Here is a 16,648-nt window from a genome sequence, read left to right as displayed (position 1 = left end):
AATTATGTATTCTACTGAGGATATACCTTTTCTTCTAAAAGCAGAATTTCTCATGACAGCCAATCAGGGACTGGTGGCAAGTCAGGCTGCAGGGACCAAGCCTAAGATGAGACACTTCCTACCTGTCAGTTGAACATAAAGAGCCATAAAAACGGAACTGACAGACTTTGAAGGGTAAGTTGAAAGCATTGTTCTCCAGGCATCATTCACAGATAACATTTTTATTTATCAAACAATTCCATAAGAATGGGGCATTCACATTCATTGGTATGCTAGCATTAAAGGCATGGTAAAGTCGAGCTGGGAAGGTAAAGTATATAGTATTTGTTTGCCTTTTTTATTGTACCTCAACGTGTACTTTATGCTATGGCAAACAAAATGGATTAACAAAAATAACAGCTGCATTTATTGCTAATTCCTGCCTCTAGTCTTACTTGTACAGTGTCAAGTATGTATGAGAGATTACATAAATGTCTCAAAGATAGAAGAGATCATATACACAGGACACAAACATAAAAAGAAACATTGGGTTTAAAACATTATTGCAATTTAAATCATTCAATGGAGCAGCCAGCCCTCAAAACGCAACCCAATGAATAAACTAGAAATTACAATTTTAAGGGAAAGACAACCAGAATCCAGTAGGCAACATTTAAAAATATAGCGGAAAAATGTCAAGCGATATAGCATCTTTTTGTATTTACGGATCAAAATGTACTGATCAAATCCTTAGAAAGCCTTCACTCAAAAAGTTAGTTTGCTAAAATATATTGTACACCGTCAATCCTATTAATAAATAAAAAAAAAACAACAACATTAATAACATTAAAACCTGTACAGATAAAAAATATTTCAAATATATAGGCAAACATTGTACTTTAGTGCACAAAATACAGCAAAAAGGCTTGGTTGCGAAAGTGGGTCTCCTTCCCGTTTGTTTAGGCCTACATCATCTCTTCTCAGGAAGTCTGACACGACCGCCACAGCCCTTTGGTGGATGTTATTGGTCTGTGATAGCCTTCACTCTGCGCCTCCTGCCATTCCATGTTTTGCAATTTGTAAGAAGCAGTGACCTGCAGTGTTTTGTTCTGTGACACCAAACACAAATTAATACCTTAGCAACCCCGCACTCATGACCTCTGTGTGGAAGCCTGCTGCCCGTGTGAAACGTGCCTCCAGAAACTTATTTCATCTCACTATCCCATGGATCTATATGCACTGTGGACTTTTAACTTTTGGGACTGACAGACTGAGGACATTCTCCCCATTCTTCAAAGAAAAGGTCAAAAAGCAAATAAAACTGCCAATCATCATAAGCTGCGGGGGATATGGGGGGGGGGGGGGTAGGATAGAATATATCACCCAGATGGTTTGTTGGGAGGAGCCTGAGTAAAAGCGAGGAATTCGTGGAAACGCATCAGTGCTTGGCAGATTCATTGCGGTTATTATCACTGGGACAGAAATCACCTCGCTTCACTTCTCTAGGGGGAGAAACGGAGTCTGTCAACCAATAGGCTTCCACCAGAACAGATCATTTAAACCTCACTTCCAGCGGACAAGTGTCTGGCTTACTAAACCCACTTCTAAGTTGAGGCACAACTTCACAGCCACGCTGGTAGAGCCTGCATCAAGCCACAGGGGTTTCCCCCTCTCATGGTCAGTGCTTCTTAACTTCATGACGTGGCCCTGGTACAGTATAGTTCTGCTCTGTCCATCCAAACCCCTATGAGGAGGTGGCGTTTCCAGAGTCCATGGTACTTGCCTCAGCGGTGTCATAGAAACAGTCTTCATTCACTACAGAAGTCAGACTTTGGACACTGAACTCTCTCTCCAGCAACGTGTTGAGGTCCACGGCCCCCGACAACGACGCTGCGTCCGCCTGGCTGTCAAGTGACCTGCTTTGCGCTTTCATGTTCAACAGTGCACCCTGGCTTCTCCTGCAACTGCTGGTTTTCCTCTTAACAGCGCTGAAGTGTCTTTGCATGAGTTTGGGTTGGGTCTCCGGAGTGTCCCCCACTCTCTCAGGTTGAACACAGGGAGCCGGCGCAGGATCCTCTGAGAGTTGGAGTTGGAGGAACTGAGCCTCAATGGCGCTAGTCGGGGAACTGCTGTCCCCACTATCCCTCCTTGTCCCCCCTTCGCCGAAGCCGTCGTCATCCTCATCACTTAAAATATCAGACTCCTTCACAGCAGAGGTGGAGCGGGCTCGAGGGTTTGATCCAGGTGTCTGAGAACAGTTTTGCTGCACGGGGAGGATGTGCGACTCAGAGGAGGCACAAGGTGGAGGAGCCCCAGACAGACTGTAAGTTCCACTGCTCAGGCTCCCCTCGTCCGAGTCTGGCCCCGGCTTGGGATTCGCAGCCTGGGTGGAGAGATCTCCAGGTGGCGGCTTATACAACCAGGAAGCCCTGGTCGAACCTGGTAACGAATGTGGAGATGGAAGTCAGAAATGCCACTAAAGCGCATGTATACTTTACACCATTACACAGTTTTAAAGGCTAAAACCAGTAAGCAAGAATCACTCTTCTGCCCTATGTTGACATGTATAGGAAAACTTCCCAGGAAGCAGTGCCTGGTACTCAAGAGAAGTGTCTTTCCCAAAAACGTTTGTGAACACTCACCCAGCTTGGCTGAGGAAGGCAGGGTCCTGCGCAGGGGGACCAGTTGCTCCTTGCAGCCCCTCTCCAATGTGCCCTCGCTCCTCATGTTCCTCCTCACGTTCTCCCGGAGGATGGAGCGGATCACCTTGATAATGTTGACCTTGTTCTCCGGCACACTGTGGAGGACACAGCATGGGAACATGAGCGCCGGGTATGTAAACTTGATTTCAGAAGCTAAATATAGAGTAAGAGGATTGGTTTGAGGGTTTGATTGTGTTTCCCAGTGAAACAGGTCATGTAATTCATTAGGAGTGATCCCGGTTTCACAGTGTGTAATGTCAAATTTGACATTGGCTTCACTCTTCCAGCCAACCCAGCTGGTAACTCTGTGCTAATGTGCTTTATAGGGGGGGAGCATGCAATGAAAAAAAAATGGCTTTACATGATTAGATTATTTAACTGAAAAACATTCTACGTGAATATGGGAAGAAAAAAAGTATTTTCTGTATACATTTTCCGTTTCATAAGTATTATAAATCTTTACAGGTATAGTTCAACATTTTGGGAAATATGTGTGTTAGATGGCAATGATACCAATCCGTTGAATATGAAGGATCAGTCAGCAGCCAATTTGCTTAGCTAAGCATAAAGACCTCATTTGTTTAATGCTTCCAAAACCAAAGTGTAAAAACCAGGTATAAAATATTAATTGGTGAGCTTCAAAGATACCAGTCAGCATATTTTGAGCTGTGGACTGATCTGGGCAAACTGCTTGTCCTGCTTTCCAGTCTTTATGCTAAGCTAAGTGGTTGCTAGCCATAGCTTCATATTCAACAGATCGATGTTTGAAAAAAAAAAAAAAAGTTTTTTTCTGAAATGTTGCACTTTTTAAAAGGCATTATGCTTCTGTCGAACTGATGAAATACATATTTATGTACATATTTTGTACAATGGTCATAAGCAATAGAAAGGGTAGAACATAATCAAAAATAAGACAAACGCTGTAATATATCATCCTTAATTATCCTTTAAAAAGACCATTCTTCTGGTATGTGTAACGGGTAAAAATCACCACAGATTCCACCTGATAGTTTAATCTCTGACCTGCTACACAGCTGGAAGACCGTCTCTGGTCTACCTTCCACTTCAGACCTGGAGTGAATCAGCTCCCAGATGCAGCTGCTTTCTGTGCCCGTTCCTGGGAGAGGGAGGAAATAAAGGAGAGCTTTTTAATCACGCAGCTCCCTCCCTCCTTATCTCATTCTGAAACCATAAACCATATTTGGATTTATCCAGGAGAGGTGTGTGTGTGTGTGTGTGTGTGTGTGTGTGTGTGTGTGTGTGTGTGTGTGTCTGCGTGTGTGCAAGGAGAATGAGCTTAGGGTTTTGTGTGGGGAAATACGATGGAGGGAGAAGGAACAAAAGGATTTAGTCGATGTACTTTGTGAGTGATTTAGTGGGATAATGTGGCAGTGTGCCAGCCTCTTACCTGCAGTATTTCCCAATCTAACCTGCAGCGATGAGAGCGGGATGAGCCAACGGAACTTAAAGGGGTCTGAATCGCCGTGCGAAAGTGCTGAACGCGAGTTGGCCTGGTCATCACACAGAGGGAAAGAAAACATTTCACAACTTAGACACCATCCGTGGCATGGGAGAGGAAATGAGCGCTAACAGACAAAATGCTTACCATCTTCTTCTTCATCTTGTTGTTTTCCCGGTAGACCAATATCACCGCTTTCTTGAACACTGTTGAGAGTGAACACATACGGCGTCTTAGTTTTGACTGCGAATGCCTCTTGGGGAAAGCGTCTGAAGGAGTGCAACCCACAGACGCATTACAGATGCCAGCTTCAAGCCTTAAAGCGAGTATCAGCGCCACAGCTACGGATATTGAGATCCACTGAAATCTGTTTGAGTGTTATTGCAGAAATAATTCTGTGTGACTTTACAGAAAGCCAGGTACGCTTGGTTTGGACCGATTCAACTTTGACAGTGGAGATATTGATTGCCAGATCCCTTTAACAGGGTGGAGGTTGAGGGTAGGGGAAGAAGGGGGGGGAAATAATCCCAGAATGTGACAGCAAAAAGGATGGGAGAAGCTTTCAGACTCACCAAACACAGTCATTTCTGGGTCTTTTCTCATGCGACCCAATGAAGAATGCGGGTTGAGCCAGACCACCGAGGAATGCATGAGAAACTCTCCCATAGAAATCTCTGCGACCTGAGAGAGACACAGGGGGACTGTTATAGTAAACTGCAGAGAGAGAGATAGACAGAAGATTAACAAGCCAGACTTTTGGCTTTTTTTTTTTTTTGCTGGAGCATCTTGTTGTGTGATACATACTAAGTATCCACAAATTATGCTCCACAGACAATACAAACATGGGGTGAAAGCTGATTTTCAAGCAAACCGTTATATCTCTTTTTGTCTGGGAGCTGTTTAAGAAACGCTGAGAACATGCTGTACCCCAGACAACATTATTTAGCATTCACTTTGAATATTCATACTGCGGTGGTAACTAAATATTCCATCAATTTGTAAATGTATGCGATCCCTAGAGGCAATGCACGGATGGCGCCGTAAACAGCATAAGGAGCTAAACACCCCCACTCCGATACTAGACTGAACTGGGTTGAAGTTTTTTTAAACTGATCCTGATAAGTACTTCATATTTCATTTCAACAAGAAGCCTTTTGAGCAGGGATCATGGGGGAACTCTGTCATATCAAGGCAACCTTCAGTCTATTTCCTGTGCTTGATGATTATACATCCGTTTCTGAAACGTGCATCTACCTCTTTATTGTGGCCACTCTGCTCAGCAACGAGCTGATCAAACACGGAGCCGTAATCCTCGTAGATCTTCTGCATCTCATTGATGTGGCTGGCAACCTTCTCCATGGCTTTCAGAGCCTCTGCAGGGACAACAACAGAACGACGCGTTGACAGGGATCAATTCATGATGTTACAGTAGCAGGTTTTAATTTGCTCATTGTGTGTGCCTTGTGCACGAGGACTTAATACTGCCGGGCATGATGGCATGACAACAAGACACTGAAATGACAAGTGTGAACATGGCCCATATTTATAGCACATCCTTCCCATGTGTGTTAGCGTGCATGTGTGCCTGTAAAAGTAGAAGTCTCCCTACGGGTGAGGTGGTAGTGCTCCTCGCTGTCGCTGTCCGTGAGGGAGACCAGCTCCCTGAGCAGCAGGGGGTACTTCAGCACCCTCTGCACCGGTTTAATCAGGTAGGACTCCAGGGTGGATGAGTGCTGCTTGGTAGGGTTCCTCGCATCCAGGAATTCCTTAAAGGCCTGATCCGTCTTAGCTGAAAAACACACACATGCACAATTAACATGAATCTTTCAGTAGTTGACTTTTCTGTGTTTGCATTTCCCTCATGTGTACTGATGGGCTCATGCATACATAGTGAGAGAGACGTGCAGCTGCATTGTAAGCCAAAGTCAGATCTGAAATTGTCCTATGCAGGTCAGTGAAGAATCATGGTGCATTAAGTTGTTTCCAGCAGGGGGTAGTGTAGACTTCTCCGGTCCACCGTGACCACTGCGGTGTTTAAGTGTGAACATCTGCTCACGCATCAATTATACCCATCACCTCTTAGGACAAAAAAACTAGCAGAGCTGTGATCATCATCATCATCATCTACCGCCAATTAGGCCGCTAGAAGCAACGTATCTCAAATCTTACGGACTGCCACTTTAAATACTAAAGTTGTCATATTTACAACATGGTGGAAACGATCAAGTTGGGACTTCTTAGATTACAGTGAAGCCATAGCATGAAATGGTGTGAAATGGCAGGTGTAACACAGATCGAGTCTTCTGTAAAGGTGATGACATTTTCCCTGAGCAGGATGCCTCCAGTGGTGCTTACTGAGGGGGCCATTAAAGTATTAATTATGGCACTCCCAGCCACAGACAGGCAGCCGCATCGACACCTCCCAGAGTAATTGGCAGGCAATTAACGAGTCGACAAATAAACAGAGAAACTAAGGCAACCCAGGGCCCTTGGCATGATTGGAAAGGGAGCGGGATGATGATGATAATGGCAGAGACGGGCATATAATTACTTTAAGGGTTGACAAACTCCCACAGATTTCTTCTCCGTGTCCTTGGATCAGCTGGTTGTGACGCCGCTGAGCCAACTATATAATCTGTGTGTGGAATGTGCAACTATCACCCTTGTTATACTTGGCTATTCCTATCTTTACTGTGCAATTAGTGTGCTACATTTTCTAATAATAGCTTGAGTGACCCAGCAATAATACAGTTCACCCAGCCATTTAAAGCTTTGGTCAAAGAATAGGGTGTATGCACTCTATAAGTAGAGTACTTTTGAGTCTGGCAACTTTTCCCTTCACTTGGAGACATTTTTGTGGTGAGTTGACCGTGGTTACAGATTTAACAATAGTCACGATGCCAAGATCTCAGGTCATATCTGAATAGGAAAGTCAGCATTTTCAGCATATAAATCCAAAGTAAAGCCCCGCCTAAAATTATAAAAATTAAGTAAGCTTTATGTCTATTTATGTTCGGTTAGTATGTATCAGTGCTTGAAGTAGAAAAAAATACTCCCCTCATTCACTTGTGTAGCGACCGGTAACAACCAAATATTCTTACATTCTGAATTTCTACAATGAATAAAAGATACTCTGAGATATTGTAATTGGTGGTCCTCCTCCAAGAAAATGTGAAGGATTTTGACTTACAACTAAGCAATTTCACATCATTTTGGATATAATTAATAAATATTTGATTGTTTACACATATCACATGTAATTCAAGTACCAGTGACTACTGGCCCACTTCTAGCACCGGTTTGTATATGTATGTACACGTTTATATATGTTCCAAAAATCAACCCCTTCTGTTTACATCACATATTTAGGTTTTAACAGTGCATCTAGTAGAACTCACAGGAGGGTTTTCCTTGAAGGAGTAGAGACAAGGACCTTCCTCTAGTCTGATGGTGGCATAATATCACAAACTTTCAAAATAGTCAACAGTGCAGAAAACTCTTCCATGCACCAGCGTTGCTTTGATATTTACCACACCTTATTCTCCTCAAGGTAATTCTGACCCATCGGGGACTTTTCCTGAGTGTTTTTTTCCCCTACTTTTAATCCTATTAAATATCCATCATGCTGCTTACTTCGAGGAAAAGCCCACACAATTCAAGTAATGGGGCAGATTTAAGCAGCACTGGAGGGCAATTTGCTCACCCCATCCCCCATGTTGGCAAAGAACCCAATCTTCTTACATTCCTCCCTGCACTGGGCAGCGTTCCCGAATAGTGGCAGAAAGGCCGGCGTTGTAGCGGACACAAATCAACGTTAAAATTTCTACTCTGTCACATGCCGAGAGCAACGCAAGGAATTATTAAGGCTCTCGGGTTGTAACGGTCCCTCTGGACAAGGTTATTCAAAGTCTGTGTGTTAATAAATGCATGTATTTGTTTAAAACTTCACATGCTTGTAAAACAGGGAATAGCTTAGAAACAGTAACTCTAAAAATGAAAAGGTGGATTTCGTTTCTCCCAATTCTAATGTTTTGTGTGTGTGTGTGTCTTTGCATGTTGATGGAGATTGAACAGGGCTTGCAGTAAACTATACGGGGCTTCACTCACATCACTGTCACCCACCCTCTCAGACATTTACTTTCCTACATAATTGATTTGTTTCCCAAAAGAGACGACCAGACCTTCAACGGTGAGTGCCGTGCGGTGTCTCTGATGCAACATAGGTGCAAGGAAGCTGCATTTTAGCAGGGATGTGGGACACTTTGAATCAGTTTTTGCCTGCAGATATGATTATTATACTCTATCTATTTCACGTTGTGTGGTCGGAGGGTATTCGGGCTGCCGTGTATTCTCCACGTGTTGAGGTGTGTGTTGTACCTCTCTCCAGGACCTTCTGGACCTTGATGTGGTTGGCACAGAAGCCGCTGTATAGCTTGAAGTGGTCAGCGTAGTAGAGGAACGATCCCCCAAGAGAGAACAGCAGCTTCTGTCAACCGAGAGGGTGTGAGGGAGGAAAACACAGGCAGGGAGTGAGAGACAGCATGAAAGAGTGTGAACATGTGCAGTCATGACCAATACACTATGTCCTCCCTCTCTCTGAAGATTATCCAAACGCCCCCTCTGTCCTCTCTCTCTTCCCTATCCCCTTCCCGATCAATAGACCCCACACACCGTCATGTCAACGCTATAAATCAGTCAGCGATGCTCCTGTCAGATCATACTTTTATTTGGCGTAGTGGCTAAAATCACCTGTTTTGAGAATATTGTTGCTCTGTACATGTCTGTACTGAAGATTTGGACATTTAATCAATGTGTGTATCTCACCTTGAACTGTGAGGGGGTCTCCAGAGTGCTGAAGTCAGGCGAGGAGGCGATCCTCTCCTCCAGGGTCTGCAGGAAGACCCTCTGAAAGTCCAACATCTCTGGCAGGCTACCAAACAGACTCTCCATCTGAGCAGGAGGAGGAGGAGAATGGCGTTAGAAGGGGAGTCGGACAATGGATAGAAAGAGGTGAAGAAAGGAACGGTTGTATGGAATTTGTGGTAAGGTGATGGATGAGGACGGATGACAGGAAAAGGCAGAGAAAGGAGTGGGAGGGGGTGAAAAGGGAGGCAGTGAAGGAATATGAGCTTGTAATTCAGAAGAGTCAGTCAGACAGGCACCCTGGAGTGATATAAAACCTCCAGTCTGATGGCTCATCTCTGTCAAAGGCACTTAGGGACAAGCTATGGCCCTGCTAGCACACACATGAACAAACTTCCACTGACTAACACGCCCTCTCCGACACGCGTACCCGGGGTCAGCACTTCCCTTCATTAAAAGCCGTTTGGGGGCTAACAGGTTCTTATCCATTGTGTCTGGACACGTCCCGCTGTCACATAATGACTGTTTAATTTGCCCCAGTGCTCAGTGGCCTATCGACTAGTGTGTCTTGCGAAAGGCGTCCTGTGTTTGAGGTCACAGAGCTGCACACAAGGCTGGAATCTGCAACACTGAGGTCATTAGCATGCTGCAGCTACTACGATGTGTTGTCACAGGAACACGCGATAACAGCTTCATTTAAGGTCTTTAGAGGAAAAACATGCTTTATTAATGATAGAGGTGCATTGAAATCAGCAGACAGCCGTACTGTGGCGTGTGCATCCGAGGTGAATGCTGAAAGGGTGGCTTTCCTCTTAAACTTGCCTTTATCAGTGTGGCCCAGTGGGACGCTGGAAGGTCAGTGCAGGGGAATACTAATTTGTCCTCCAGCCAGTCACAGTGTTAATGAGGGAGATATGGCCTAGCAGAGTTCATCGACATCCCCTCCGGATAATAAACGCTCAATGAATCCCATGTTCGATATAGCCCCTACACCTCCCAGGACACCCCTCTGGACGCTACACCTTCCACCTACCTCATCCAAAGTCAGGAAGGTTTCATCCTGCAGAGGTTTCAGGTAGATCTCGAACAAACAGGCCAAGTCCTGTGTGAAAGAAAACAAACAGGAAGGTCAGAGACACGGAATCAAACAGTATTGGAAACATTAACCTGTCTGTCCTTTAAAATCCCTTTCATCATCAAATCACTACTTATCTTTCTATTTATAACCTCCAATTGTCTCCTTCCCGCAGTCCCTCACCCTATTCCTTCATTCTACCCCTCTATCTCCCCCCCCCCCCCCCCCCCACACTATAATGTGGCTGTAGCTTGTCTTGGTATCACTGGAGATATTCTCATTAGGTTGATTTATGAGCTTTCCCCTCCTCCTTCTCCTCCCCAAACTACCCCGACCGCTCGCGGTGCATGGATACAGGCGAGCAGGTCTGCATCAAGGCACTGTGGGAAGACAATCGCCTCACTCAATTACAAATCAACGGCAAGTTGAAGAGGAGAGGGGAACGGGGGTAGGGGTGAAGGAAAAAAACGAGGCGATGCAGGAGAAAGGGAGAAAATACCAGACATGACAAGTGTTGCACAGTCAAGAAGATCATGAATGTCGCTCCTTAATGTGCGTCGGGGAGGAAAAGGTCATATTGAAAAACATGAGCGCAGCAAAACGATTGGGTGGGAAGAAGATAGATAAGGCGGAGGAGGGGGCAGCTCTGATTGTGACACATGAAACAGCTTCTGTTTCATTTCATCTGGTTGTTTATGTCCCACGAGCTTAATACCTCATATTAAAAGGAAAAGTTCAGCACTTTGGGAAATACGCTTATCCGCTTATGAAGGCTTAGATTGATATGACCCTCATCTTTGTACGTTAACAATGTAGCTGGAATCAGCAGCTTGTTAATTCAGCAGTGTATAAAGTCTGGAAACAGCTAGCCTAACTCACAACAGAAATCTATCGACCAACACCACTAATTGGCATGTTATAGCTCTCTTTTTTCTATTTGTGCAAAAGCCAAAGCGTAAAAACAAGACTGTTTTTAAGGGGTTATGTGCAAGCTTATTTATTGACTAGGAGCAGTAACATCACTGAGTCTCAACCACACAACCTCTTGTTGTTTTTAAAAACAATCATAATTAGTGACTTTTAGAGGTTGAAAGGCATATTGCCAGTCAGTTCATGCTAAGCTATCTGGCTGCTGCTACATATTTATTGTACTTGAAAATAAAGATGATCAGATTCATACCATTCTCAATAAAAAAACATTAATATCAAATCTTTCTTTGAGGACTTGACGATACCTATTTTTTACATGATAATGTATCCAATAAAACATGGCTAGTTCAGTGAGAAGTAATAAAATGGGACGGTGGAACAGATATCAAATAAAGTTCAATAAAATATTTATGATAGCTTCTTATGAATTATTCTAAAATGAGAGCAGGCATCTCACCTTGACATAGGACTTCTCCGTGTCCACCAGCTCCTGGATGACCTTGCGTAACCTCTCAGTGGCGCTCATGTGTTTGGGGCAAGGTCGGAGCAGGGCGGCCTCTCGCGTGGGAACCGACTCCAACTCCCCTCCTTGCCTCACTGGAGGTTCCTTGGTGTCGTTCATCAAACCCCCAGCGCCTGAGCCCGTCCCGTCCTGGAAGGACTGGTAAAGAGTGCACACCGTGTCCACGCTCTGTAGGGGGCGGCAGAGAGTAAGGGGGTGTATTTAAGTTAGGCAGCCCAGGGCTTATGACAGCCAGTCACAGTTAAAAGTCACTGCATTGTACGCATGCACACATGGGCATGTGTGAAAAATCTATCAAAAAATTTAACATTTGATGGTCCTCATTTGACTATTGACCACTAATGATTTCAGCTCCAAGGCTGTATAAAAATAATAATACAGATGTATAGAATTCCACACTGTACATGGCCAGGGCTTCTCCTGGGGAGTGTTATGGAGATTTAGTTATGCACTCTATGCTAATTGGCTTTGCATCAAAGACTTTGGAGTGCATCTGAAAGACTAACTGGATATCCCAGCAGATAGCATTATATCACATTACATTATTCCTCTAACCCATAATTGACAGTTATGCCGCTTTATGTCACACCAATTCCAGACATGTTTATATGCCATGAGATCCCGAGTGGCCACGTATTCGTTTGTTATAGATTGTATTGTGGAGAGGGGGGTTGGGGGGTTACAAGCATCTCATTTTCTAAACTTAGCTCATTAGCAAAAAGTGTAGTTTCCTCCAACCTGGTCCAATAGGAATCCAATGAACAACTCATCGGCATGCCATTTTACAGAGGTGTTCAATAGAAACTAATCTGCGTCGCTTTATTGGACTGTATTGCCTGGGGTGGGGAAATTAATATCAGCCGTAGGCACCACACTGTGAAGTCTTGCCTGTGGCGGGTAGGATTTGTAGTCTGTGAGCAACTGTGGCAGAAAATGAACCATTATCAGCTCGTCTGTTCTATTCCCTGGGCTATAAAAAATAAGCAGCGAGAGGAAAAAAACTTGTGATTGGCACTGTATGCTTTTCAAGCACCATACAGTAAATGTTTCTTCACAACCAGGCTTCTACGTCATCACCGTCCCTTACCTCTGCTACCCTTACCTCTTTATTCAGAGCGAGCGACACAATGCAGAGATATAATCAGTGGCCAGTCACTAGAATCAGCAGAGGCTGATAAGTGCCAGTAATAGCAGGTTCCAATCTGCTGCACAGCAAAACACGCAGCACGGTGGGGTGGCAATGATGGCAGGCAAAACAGCTGCTCAGCACTCTCCGCCTTTCTGCACGTGTTTGTGTGGAGTATCGCATGAGCAGGCATTCAAGTGCAGCTCACCACTACAGCCTGTACAGCAACACACACGGATCGATGCCTTCATTCCGACACTGAAGGCATCGATACGCGGACGCCTTTCCGAACAGCGTGCAAAGCTTGTCCGAGTCATTCAGCTCTGAAAACTAGTGTGAGCTACCACCCATAAAGACCCCCCCCCCCCCACAGACAATCAAGGCTTCCATGAATAAGCATGCGTCTCATCAGCTAGCTCATTATAGCATGGTCACTCCAGAGACGGCGCACCAATGCTGCAATGTAGACAGTCAGAGTGACAGACTGAAAGAGAGAAAAGAAAGAGAGACAGAAGGGAGGGGGGGGGGGGTGTGCCTCTCCACACCATCTTTGCATGTCTGGGCTCTTTCAAGTGATCCACCATCCACAGCACCATTTAAATGGGGGGATGATAATCATGAGGCGACTTGATGTCTCCCTCTCCGCTGGTGGAGCAATGTTGGTATTTACCTTGTTCATCATTTTAGTTTCGGCGTGCTGCCAATTAGCATTAAACATCGAGTGCAGCTGGAGCCGACGGGGATGCCATTGGTTTTACAGGCATTAGGTCGTAAACCAAACAATTGGACAAATTGAATCCGACATAGCCATCCTGCTAGCATGGCTAAAACGGCCTTAGTATGCTTATAATAAAGTAGTTTAGTATAAACCTACTACTGCTCTTTCTAATTGGAGTACATAATATATTTTGCCAACAATCATCAACTTCAATGCTGAGCTAATGGGAAACAATATTCTTGCAAACATTTATTCTGTTTATGTGCACGCCAGCATCCACTTAGCGCCTCTCCTCATTTGGAAGGAATTCCTGAGGAACCTAAGAATGGAAGCCATATAACTACAGCCGCTGACACACACACCATCCCATTTTAGATCACAAAATACACTACGGACACTGATGATGGTGCCATAGCGCCAGTCAGCCTTCGTTCACTGATTCACACTCTGGGAAATCTCCATATTGCACCAGGCGGGAGGACAGGGGAGATTTCCCGAAGGAAACACCGAGGTTAAGGCTATCAGAGCAACATATTCATCACCAACCCACTGAGAGCCCCAGCCAGGAAGACGCAACAGTCATATCTGCTGTTTATTTGGACTAGGCGTCCAGAGGAGAGGGGATGCCTGTCCAGTAGCGAACGCCAGCACTCAATTGCTGAGTTAATTCTCATCACGCCCCCGCATTGGAAGGATATGGGCTTGTGTTCGTCTCCCACACACAGCTGGGGAAGGAGCGAGCGTATATGCTTAATTTGACTGTGCACACACACTCGGAAACACAGTTATACCTCTTATACAGCTTCCTAGCTGAGTAAGATTTGCATCAACACTAAATGGCAAACACCTGCATTGGAGCGTGACAAGAAGAGGTGGGGGGCACGTAGTCATGACTCAGGAATTGCAATTGCCTCACAACAGCACCACCAACACAGCCTGACAGCTAGCCCAAATAACCAATTAAAGCCGAGAAGGAGAGGCGGTGGAGGCGGGAGAAAAGCCCAGTTGTGCCAGGAAAAGACGAGTGGATCTGACAGCTTCGTCGTGAATTTCTTTGCAGGTTTTTTCTGACCGCTGACAGCTCTGGATCATGTTGCTGGCTCTTCTCACCGTGTACGTCTTTAAGTCAATTTAAAAAAGAGGTCTTTGTCAACCTTTGCAGGTAAAAAAATAAAAAGGAAGTGAGAGGCTGTTAAGTCATTTTGTCTCTGTCTATTCTGTTTCCTTCTGATGGTGTCCAGCAGTCAGAAGTCATTTTCAGTGAACTTGCAAGATCCCTGGCTGTGATGTCAAAGCAAAATGTTTCATCACACATTGCTGCATCAGTCAAGTACACTTCCTTATTTCTATAAATCCACTCAGTTTCATTCCAAACTGTCCAAAGAAATTACCATGAAATGGAACCAAAACTAAACTTGTACTCACACTGAAATTACACCACATCATCAATATTAATCCTTTCATAGTACCCACTCTCTTTCAAGAGCAGTGATGCTCACAAAAATAGTTGAATATTGATGACCGTCTGTCATCTCTTTTCAAGAGGACCCTTCAAAAACTGCACCAAATATGATGGCAGAAATATTGTCTCTAAACATTGACTTGCTCTCCCGATCCTCTGCTCACCATGAAGAGCAGTCTGTAGAGCAGCCTCCATGCTGCTGTGGCCTGCCGCTTAGTCCTTCGGGCCAGCGAGCAGCCCTTCCTGCGCAGTCTGCCTCCCCTGGATGCTGGCATGACGGCTCGGGAGACGAACAGGGAAGATATCCAAGACAGAACTGAATAGTTGGCTTGACGTCTTGAAGATCTATCTATCTCTCCTCAACCTCTGATTTTAATGTGATGGTCAGTCAATCCCCTCTCCAACTTTTCTCACCCTCCTCTTCCTTGCTCTCTAATTAGTGTCCACTGCTGCAAGTTTCTCTGCAGGGCCCGGGTCAAAGGGCCTCAGTACTGAGTACACCTATGCCTCTGAGGCGGTCTGGGCTTCGATGGGGAAGGAGCCATTGATCCTGTGCCTTGTAGTTCTGTGAGAGTAAGCAGAGAAAAGGTGCTCTCTGCAGGCTTGTTTTGCATATTAATCACCAGCAGACGGTCTGACCACGGCTCGTGCAAACAGAGGGGAATTCTTCTCCGTGCAACCGTGTCCTCTCTCTCACTGTCCGTCTCTTTCCATCAGCACCTACATCTATACCTTCGCATCCTGCAATCAATCTTGCTTCCCTCCGTCCATTTGCCTCCTGATATCCCCATTCCACTTTCCTCTTCCTCTGGTTCTCCCCCTCCTTTTCGGCTCCATGTGACCTCTGTGTAACTTCCAGAGATCTGAATGGTGAGGCCGGGGGCTGTATCAGTGTCCAGTCTCTCAATAGCATCAGCACAATGCAGACTCTTCTGGTTTGTTACCTCCACACACACAGGAATGGCTGACTCAAAAATGTGAGGCTCTGACCAGTGGTGGGGTGGGGGTAACGGAGCTGGAATGTTAACTATGGCCTTGTATTAGAATAAAATGTGACATGTATTGTACAACAAATGGTGCACTTTCGTATTTACTTAAAATAGCTTGAAGCTACATCTCGGTACTGTAATCTGGTGTTGATTTTGGCGGCCCCTGTGGACAAAAGCAGTAGTGGTTGTTGTTGTTGCTGGCTCTCAGTGGGCACCAGCGGAGCAGCGAGGTGAAGCTCGGAACTCTCCAACTTCCCCTGGAGCTCCAAATGCTGGTTGAAGGTCTCGTCACTGGTGTCTTAGCTGAAGTAGTTTCTGCCTAACTTGCTTGAGTTCGTCCAAACCAGTGGCACCAATGACGATTGTTGAAAATGACTATATAGAAATAGCCAATCTTCTCACTGATGATATTGTTTACTTAGACAAGTCATAAAGAGGAAACACTTCGATTTTAAGATAAGATACTTTCTTGTGTGGCATCGTATAAGAAGACCATTCAGTCATGGTTCCTCTATTTACTTTCCTAAATTCAGGGAAATTACTATTTAAATTCTTTTTAAATATTGGGCATTCAGACAAATAAGGGAGAGAGAAAATGGGGGTGGCATTATTTTCAAGTTTCAAACATCAAAATATGTCATACAATGTGATGTCCAGCCACATTTAAAGGCAATTGTGTTCCAAAAGAGGCCACACTCAAAGGCCCAGCTTTCACCATGCTGTATCCCACAAACTCCCCGATTCCTCCCCAAGAAGTCCGTCTACATCATCTCTGCAGTCTCGATGCAATGAATAGTACCAATGTGCACATTTTTAGACTCT

The 16,648-nt window shown here is 44.9% G+C and overlaps 1 protein-coding gene across 3 annotated transcripts in view; it reads right to left on the bottom strand.

Annotated features, from left to right (window-relative positions):
• Window positions 1-205: 205 nt before the first annotated feature.
• tiam2a (TIAM Rac1 associated GEF 2a) overlaps window positions 206-16,648 on the bottom strand; it is a 94,028-nt gene continuing 77,585 nt past the window's right edge. For all 3 annotated transcript variants that reach the window (XM_084013703.1, XM_084013702.1, XM_084013704.1), the window contains 12 exons: window positions 11,466-11,699; window positions 10,037-10,105; window positions 8,965-9,090; window positions 8,518-8,626; window positions 5,750-5,929; window positions 5,395-5,513; window positions 4,713-4,821; window positions 4,288-4,346; window positions 4,090-4,192; window positions 3,705-3,798; window positions 2,622-2,776; window positions 206-2,418 (listed from right to left, as the gene is read on the bottom strand). In XM_084013703.1, the coding sequence (XP_083869829.1) occupies window positions 1,724-2,418; window positions 2,622-2,776; window positions 3,705-3,798; window positions 4,090-4,192; window positions 4,288-4,346; window positions 4,713-4,821; window positions 5,395-5,513; window positions 5,750-5,929; window positions 8,518-8,626; window positions 8,965-9,090; window positions 10,037-10,105; window positions 11,466-11,699 (2,052 nt within the window). In that variant the 3' untranslated portion in view covers window positions 206-1,723. The remainder of the gene's footprint in view (window positions 2,419-2,621; window positions 2,777-3,704; window positions 3,799-4,089; window positions 4,193-4,287; window positions 4,347-4,712; window positions 4,822-5,394; window positions 5,514-5,749; window positions 5,930-8,517; window positions 8,627-8,964; window positions 9,091-10,036; window positions 10,106-11,465; window positions 11,700-16,648) is intronic.

The sequence above is a fragment of the Eutrigla gurnardus genome (assembly GCF_963514095.1).
Source record: "Eutrigla gurnardus genome assembly, chromosome: 7".
NCBI lineage: Eukaryota > Metazoa > Chordata > Actinopteri > Perciformes > Triglidae > Eutrigla > Eutrigla gurnardus.
This window is presented reverse-complemented; position numbering and strand designations above follow the sequence as displayed.